Source organism: Cyprinus carpio, chromosome B23, assembly GCF_018340385.1.
Source record: "Cyprinus carpio isolate SPL01 chromosome B23, ASM1834038v1, whole genome shotgun sequence".
Classification (NCBI taxonomy): Eukaryota; Metazoa; Chordata; class Actinopteri; order Cypriniformes; family Cyprinidae; genus Cyprinus; species Cyprinus carpio.
This window is the reverse complement of record NC_056619.1, coordinates 7,958,926-7,967,425: the sequence shown is the minus strand read 5'-3', so window position 1 is coordinate 7,967,425 and position 8,500 is coordinate 7,958,926. Positions and strand designations below refer to the sequence as shown.

Sequence of the window (8,500 nt, the reverse complement as noted above, 5' to 3'; positions counted from 1 at the left end):
TCCTTTTCCCGTAATGCCTTCTGTGCTCATTAGGATCAGGGAGAGCGTATGATACGCACAATAATAAAGTTTCTAAAAAAAATTGACTTGGGTGGGGTTTCAGAGGAAGCTCAAATGTTGTTTCGATATGAACATGCATGTGATCTTAAAGGAGAAAAGCTGCCCTGTCTTTTAAAAGCAAATGTAGATCAATGCCTCAAACAATAATAACTACATAAGCTTAGAAAACAGAACATTAACATCAAACAAACCAAGCTCAAACCAAAAAAAAAAACACACATTCACACGCATACACACACACACACACACACACACACTGTGCGTTTCCTGTTCCTCATTAATTCCCATCACCCCTCACCCCAATTCACAACCCAACCCTCTCCTCAAGACTCCTGCAGACAGGTGGTCAGTAGTTGTCTCTTGGCCAGGCTCTTGTGCGCTGGCGGTTGTTTCGTTGGTTGTGTCCGTCCTGCGAGTCTCGCTCCTGCAGGAGCCGGTCCTGTGCCTCGTGTCCGTTAGCGCTGTGGTTGCCACCAGGGTGGTTACGGTTGGGCGGATACACATCCCGGTACGGGTGAGGGTGGTGGGGTTCGAAATCATCTTCCTCCTCTTCCTCCTCCTCCTCCTCTTCTTCCTCATCCTCCGGGGGGTGCAGGGAGCTAGAGACGCCTCGACGGAGGGAGCGAGAGTCACTGGCCTCGTCGGAGGGCATGAGGCTGTCCTGCTCCCCCTGCTCCTCCTCCTCCACTCCCCCTCCACCCCCGGCAGGCGACAGCTGCTGGTTCTGAGACAGAATGAGAAAGATGACAACTCTGAACCATATTGAGGTCACGTTTCCTCTTTCTGTTTCACTCCAAAGAAAAATATCTAATTTAGGAGATCCCGTAAAGACAAAAAACACAAATATAAAACATGTAATGTGCACAGAGGTGAAAAGAAGTTTTAGGAGACATGTCTTACCAATGAGGAAATTTAAAGTGACTGGGTGCTATGGCTTTGTTCATACTGCACACAAATTGGACTTGTTTTTTAATCGGATCTTAAGGACTGACTGTCCAAACTGTCATAATCTTTGAATGTTGTTTGGATTGGGTTTGTCAGAAGTGCATAAGCTTTTCAGATTGAATGGATTTGAGTGACATGTGGCAAGAATCAAATTTTTGCTGCCTGTCTGAACAAAGCCTTTAGATTCTCAGTCTAAGATTAAACTGCTGTGCATTATAGATTGCTATGCATTTTCCTCTGGAGCAAAAAGATTCAGGTTAGTTTCAGAAACAAGGAGGTTGCATTCAAAGGGAAGTTAGAAGGGTTGTTACATTCACAAAGCATCAATCTGTGTGGTCAGATACAGCCTCTTTTCCAAAGTCATAAAATCAACAAGTTTCTTTATAACATAGGAAAACAGGCAACTGTATCTGCTTTGTGAACTCATCTTATGGAGGTTCTATGGTGTTAATATCAATCAGCAAGGTGCATAAACAGAGCAGTCAGAGATGGCTGTGTGTGCAGCTCACTCTAATCCCAGCAAATTAAGTGAAAAGTGTAGAGGGGTAAGTGCATAACACGAAAGAAATCATAGAAAAAGTAGGCCTTGTCAAATGGAAAGTTTGCATTGCCATATGGAAGATTGCATCATTTGACAGAAAAAGTTTCAATAAGGAGTGAAATGGACAGCTAGGAAGTGCCGGAAAGCATGTGACTATTGACCTGAATTCAATCCAGTTAATTTCTGACCTCCAACCCATAGAAATGCTGTTTACACCTTTACAAACTCTGCCTCCACCTTTAGAAATTCTGCCTAGGCCCCTACACCATTAGAAACATTGTCAACACCTTAAAGCCCAAAACACACTGCACGATTTTAGCAATCCTATAAGATCACTGCATGTCACACTCTGCGACATGGATCTAATAAACCTGGCTACGACGTGTGAGTAGACTGTATGTTGACTTGTACGCTACGACACACGTACGGCAGCCATATCACCCTGCAGGCCAAGACTGGTTGCCCACTAAGCAGGGTTGAGCCTGATCACTACCTGGATGGGAGACCTCCTTGGAAAACTAGGTTGCTGTTGGAAGAGGTGTTAGTGAGGCCAGCAGGGGGTGCACACCCTGTGGTCTGTGTGGGTCCTAATGCCCCAGTATAGTGATGGGGACACTATACTGTCAAAAAAAGCACTGTCCTTTGGATGAGACGTTAAACCGAGGTACTGACTCTCTGTGGTCATTAATAAAAATCTCATGGCACTACCATGTAACCCCGGTGTCCTGTCCAAATTGCCACCACTGGCCCTTGTCTAACATGGCCTCATAATAATCCCCATCCACTTGATTGGCTCTATCTCTCTCTCTCCTCTCCACCTGTAGCTGATTTGTGGTGAGTGCACTGGTGTCGTTGTCCTATGGCTGCCGTCGTATCATCCAAGTGGATGCCGCACACTGGTGGTGGTTGAGGAGAGCCCCCCCGCCACCCCACATGTTTGTATAGCGCTTTGGGTGTACAGCACAATACACAATAAAGTGCTATATAAATGCATCATTCATTCATTCATTCATTCATTCATACTATAAAAGAATAAAGCGTTATCATCATGCGCTAGTGGTAAACAAAAAGCATGTTAAATCACACTTTAGCAGTTGTATTTTTTATGTGTGCTGAAAAAAGTTGAAGTGGTGAAAGAGGAAGGGATAAGAGCTTGAGGTAAGCATTTTTATGTTTGAGCGCCATGTTGTGTTCATTTCACATTTTTATTGGTTGGTCAGTAAACGTGGATCGTATAAGCAAACACACGGTGCGATGATCATGCTGTATTAAAGGCTATCTTTGGTCGCAAGACCGAGACAAAGGATATCTTTGAACCTCTTTCACTGTACGACACAAGACCACCAATTAGGAGCCACGATCACAGAAATCGCCACGATTGTTTTACGATGCCAATCTTTCATCTAGGACAGCCAAAAATCGTGCAGTGTGTTTAGGACTTAAGACAAGCTGCCCACACCTTTAGAAATGCTGCCTAAACCATTATAAACACTGTCTACAGCTTTAGGAAAGCTGCCTTCTCCTTCAGGAATGCCGCCTACACCTTTTCAAATGCTGCCTACATCTTTACAGATGCTGCCTACCCCTTTATAAACATTGCCTACACCTTTGCATATGCAGCCAAACATTTAGAAACGTTGCCTAAGATCTTAAGACAGGGGTTCCCAACCACATTCCTGGAGCCCCCCAACACTCCAGGAACAAGGTTAGGAACAGTCCAACCACTGCCTTAAGACACATTGCCTACACCGGGGTAGACAAGTCTGGTCCTAGAGAGCCGCAGTTCTGAAGAGTTTAGCTCCTAACCCTAATCAAACACACCTGAATAAGCTCATCAGTTTCTTCAGAATTACTAAGGCTACATATGGGTGAGTTTTTTTGGGTTGGAGCTGAACTCTGCAGGACTGCAGATCTCCATGACTGAACTTGCCTACCCCTGGCCTACACTATGCTTCAAACTCTGGTCCTGGTGGGCCACTGTCCTGTGGAGTGTAGCTCCAAAACACCTGCCTGGAAGTTCCTAGAAATCCTGAGAACCTTGATTAGCGGGTTCAGGTGTGTTCAGTTTGGATTGGGTCTCAAATCTGCAGGACAGCGGCCCTCTAGGAACTTAATTTGATACCCCTGGCCTACATCTTTAGAAACATCTTTAGAAACATCTTTAGAAAATCTCCAATCCTGCTCTTGGAAAGCTACTGTCCTGCAACCTTATTCAAACACATCTGAAGTTCTGAACCAAATAATAAAGGTATTCAGGGTAACTTGAAAACTAAAGGCAGGTGTGTTTGATTGGGGTTGGAACAGAAGTCTGCGGAAAAGTAGCTCTCCAGGAGCAGGGTTGGAGACCTCTGGCCAACATGTTTGCAAATGCAAAATGTCTACACCAGGGTTTCTCAACTCAGGTTCTCGAGGTCCACTTTCCTGCAGGGTTTAGCTCCAACTCTAATCAAACACATCTGAACAAGCTAATCAAGGTCTTCAGTATCACTATAAAGTTACAGGCAGGTGAGTTTAAACAAGGTTGGAGCTAAACATGGACCTCAAGGGCCAGAGCTGAGAATCCCTGCTCTACACCTTTAAAAAAGCTGCCTGCACCATAGACCAGGGGTGTGAAACTTAATTCCTTTAGGGCAGGAGCCCTGCAGAGTTTTTTTTCCAACCCTGCTCAAACACACATAGCATGTAGTTTTCAAATGAGCCTGAAGGGCATGATTAGTTGGATCAGGTGTGTTTAATTAGGGTTGAATCTAAACTCTGCAGGGCTCCTTCCCTCCAGGAATTGAGTTTGACACCCCTGCCTTAAGCCTTCTACACTGCACGATTTTAGCAATCCTATAAGATCATGGCTGGTCACACTGTGCGACATGGATCTAATAAACTTGGGTTCGACATGCATGTAGACTGTACGATGATGACTCGTAGGCTATGACGCACGTTTCCATAGAAGAATAATTCGTTATTAGCATGTGCTAGTGGTTAACAAAAAGAGCATAATGAATCACATTTTGACAGTTGTAGTTTTTATGTGTGCTGAAAAAAGTGGGAGCAACGAAGGTGGAAGAAAGGAGAGCTTGAGTTAAGCAGTTTTACGTTTAAGCGCCATGTTGCTTTGATTTCATGTTGCATTTTTACTGGTTGGTCAGTAAACATGGGTCAACTGCAAACACACTGTGTGATGAACATGCTGAATTTCTGACACTGCCAGAAAATTATCTGAGGCTATCTTTGGCCGCAAGACTGTGACAACGGCTATTTTTTAACCTCTCTCACTGTACGACATAGGACCACCGATTAGAAGCCACGATCACAGAAATCGCCACGGTTGTTTCACAATGCCAATCTTTTGTCTGGGACAGCCGAAAATCAGGCAGTGTGTCTCGGGCTTTAGACCCACTGTCTACACTTTAAGATGCACTGCCTGCAGCTTTGCAAATGCTGCCTACACCTTTAGGAAAGCTGCCTACACTTTAAAGACAGGCTGCCTACATCTTTACAAATGCTACCTTCATCTTAAAGATGTAATGCCTATACCACTTTATGGCTCGTTTTCACCAAGTGATACGGTTCATGACAGTACAGTATTTCAGTTATTTCCATTTTCACTGTCAGAAGTTGTGAATGGTACTAAAATAGCGAACCGTACCATACCACTTTTTTGGGACAATTCCATTGGGGCACCTAGAACAGTAGGCCATTACCTAAAAGGTGGAGCTAGATTTACTGTAGAAAGATTTACTCTGCCATGCTGCTCATGTGTGTTGGGCTTGTTTACATCAGAGTGCGCAAGCACAGAAATATAATAGTGTATTTTAGAATTTTATATTTTTACACACATACATTGTCGTGCTTTCTTCTTCATACAAGAATGACAATGATGACTACTTTCTGGCATACACAATGCCTATCACGTAAGGGTACTGTTGGCGGTGCAAACGAAAGCCAGATCAGGGTGTACCGTCTTGAATCATACTGTACTGCTCTGTACCATACTGCTTGGTGGAAACGAGAAACATTGCCTACACCTTAAGACACACTGACTACATATTGAGAACATCTGAATGTACTTTTGGAACATTAAAAGTCATTTTAAGGCCTGCATAATTTTAAACATAAAGTTTTTGTATTACTCCCTTTTCCCCACTGGGCAAATGGCATTGCCACATAAAAACTATGAATGGGCTACATGTTTCACCAACAACAGCATAACAAAATCATATATTTGCATATATGATTTTTTTTTTAAGTGCTTTTCCAATGGGGATACCAGATGGCCATTTCCATTTGGAGGGATTGAAGGAATCGGAGGATGTAAAGAAGTATCAGGGTGGGGTTTTGTTTAACAGTCTGAGTGGGAAAGGCAGACTGACCATCCCACCTACTCACCGCAGGTTTGTAAGCGTTCATTCAATTAATTCCTGTGTTTCAGAGAACTGCAAAGATGTCAGGCATGAATGAGACACAGAACAGACAGATTGAGACTTACAACATATCAGTATTACAAGCTTCTCTGGACCCAAGACAACTTAAAGACAGAGAGTGAAAATATGGAGTAGAGGAAAGGACAGAACAGACAAATGTTTAATGGCCACTTTCCTGTTGTCAAAAAGAAAAATTATCAGTTTTAAAATTAATCTGTTTTGTTAAACACAACATAGAATTGACCAATTATTGCTTAAAGCAGAACAGTATAAAGGAGTGAGACGTTCTGAATATACAGGGGGCTCCAAAACTCTGAGAACTGTAGTGCCAATAACTTTATTTAGCATTTTTTAGTTCCACAGTGCCTGTCTACCTTACAAACTGTGTCCCATATTCAAGTGAAAATCAGTTATGACCTGAAACCATTTTCTGTGAAACTGCAACTTTCTGACTTTTGAGGTCAGCTGTATAATTTGAACGAATTTGATTGGACCTTAGATAAGGCAGATGCAGATATGGATCTACACATCACAAATATAAGATATATTTCCCAAAGCTGATACAAATACCATCTATATTCTGGATGATTATGTTTAGCACAGTCTCTGGACTACTTTCCTGGCTGATTGATGAGGACACATACTAAGTCTGGTGGCCTCAGGTCTAACTAGGTCAGTGCAAATGTGACTGCAAACCTCAAACTTGTTTCTTTTTTAATAATGTAGTTGTCTGCATTTTTAAATAAAAAGGACAATATATTGAATATTTATGATATATTCATGACGATTTTGCTGGCTATTGTGAATATCGCGATTTAATAAGCTATTAAGCTTCCTTAAACACATGCTATTACACAAGTTTCACAATCCCTTCGTGTAAACTTACTTTGATTATCCTGAGAGCCAAAGGCGCATGCAAACTAACATATTGCTCTCTCTCATATCTTTATATTAAAACTCTTTAAATGTTTCCGCCCATCCACACAAAGCCACCTTACCTGTAGACTGGAGATTACTGAGGGTGGGGTCATCAGATTTTGCTCCATTAGAGGGTTGAGAGGGGTGGTGCCGGGCAGATGAGTGGCACGCCAGTAGACCTCCAGATATTCAGAGAGGTGCTCACAGGCGTCCTCCAACTGGTTCTCATCCAAAATGACATCAAACATCTCCTGATGGGGAGACAGGGTGGAGGAGAAGATGACATGTGGGGGATGGAATTAGAAGATATTATATAAAATATCTTGTGATGGTGGTCAGGTGATGGGAGATGGCTCTATGGAACAACATGCAACATGACTTTTGTCAGAATGTGGTTTGGAAAAGCAAGCGTCTACATCACTAGAACTGTAGCAAGGCCAGTCAATCAAGTGAGAATGAAGAACATTTAAAATTACACCAGTTCGCTAACGATGTGAAACTCAAATTTACCTTCATTTCCAAATAACACACAATAAAAAAGACAATGTAGTCAAACAGATGTGCCCTAAATTGAATGCCCTTTAGTTCTCATACTGCCAATCCTCAACTAATCAGGTCTATTTATAAAGAGGACAAATAGCTAAATTATGTTAAAGTTATGTTATTTTGAATAGCTCATCAAAAATTTTTTACATTCTGTTGTCATTTACGAACCCTTGAGTAGTACCAAAATGGGAGAAATTTAAAAGAATAAGTACTAATTACTCTTTTCCATAAGATTGCAATGAATGTGTACTTTCAGGCTTCAAAAAGTAAGCAAAAGCACCATAAAAGTCTTCCTGCGTTTTTTTTTTTTTTTATGTATTTTTTTTTTTTTTAAGTTTTCTAATCCAGTAGCTTCACACGAGAAACAGACAAAGGTTTTTATGAAAATAGTGACATCCACCCTGGCTCTTATTGGTGAGGCTACATGAAAGAATATAAAGAACTGGTTTTGTAAACCAACTTAACCAATTCTTTACAAACATCCCTGAAAAACATTATACTTTTATGGTGCTTTTGTGTCCTTAAAATCTGAAAGCTCCACTCCCTATTCTTTGTAAGTGCATGAAAAAGAACAATCATTACAGTTTCTCAAAATATCTTCTTTGTTCCAGAGCACAAAATGAGGGGGAGTAAATTTTTTATTTTTTTTGGAAAAGTACCTTTTTTGGAATATAATAGGGCCTTTCGAACTGCTTTAGTTCCAGAACTAAATGTACAGTACTAAAGTACTGGAACAATTTTGCGCGAACTATTTCCCAGTACCATTTAAAGGGTTGCATTCGCACAGAAAGTGTGTACTAGGACATGACGTAAGCCGGTCGACAGTGACGTCATATGTGCACGGCATTCAACAATGAAAACGGAAGAACAATGTTAACAACAGAAGGATGCAGGATGCTGTGATCGGAGCTGTGTTTTTGTTGTGTCTCGTGGGTTTCACAATAATGGACATGGAATGTCGACGTATACGTAAAGCGATTGAAAGAACGGAAAGGAGGACTAAGAATCTCCAACGACAACTGGCAGTGCTACATTTACTACAAGTGCCTGCACTTACTTAATTCTTACGTCC

At 41.7% G+C, this 8,500-nt stretch overlaps 1 protein-coding gene across 6 annotated transcripts in view; it reads right to left on the bottom strand.

Annotated features, from left to right (window-relative positions):
• Positions 1-275: 275 nt before the first annotated feature.
• cacnb3a (calcium channel, voltage-dependent, beta 3a) overlaps positions 276-8,500 on the bottom strand; it is a 28,957-nt gene continuing 20,732 nt past the window's right edge. For 2 of the 6 annotated variants that reach the window (XM_042750862.1, XM_042750863.1), the window contains exons 13-14: positions 6,963-7,133; positions 276-784 (exon numbers count right to left, since the gene is read on the bottom strand). In XM_042750862.1, coding sequence (XP_042606796.1) covers positions 407-784; positions 6,963-7,133 — 549 coding nt within the window. In that variant the 3' untranslated portion in view covers positions 276-406. Of the gene's footprint in view, positions 785-5,929; positions 5,977-6,962; positions 7,238-8,500 lie in introns of all 6 variants that reach the window. The other 4 variants (XR_006158233.1, XM_042750865.1, XM_042750866.1 and 1 more) reach the window with 4 other exon arrangements.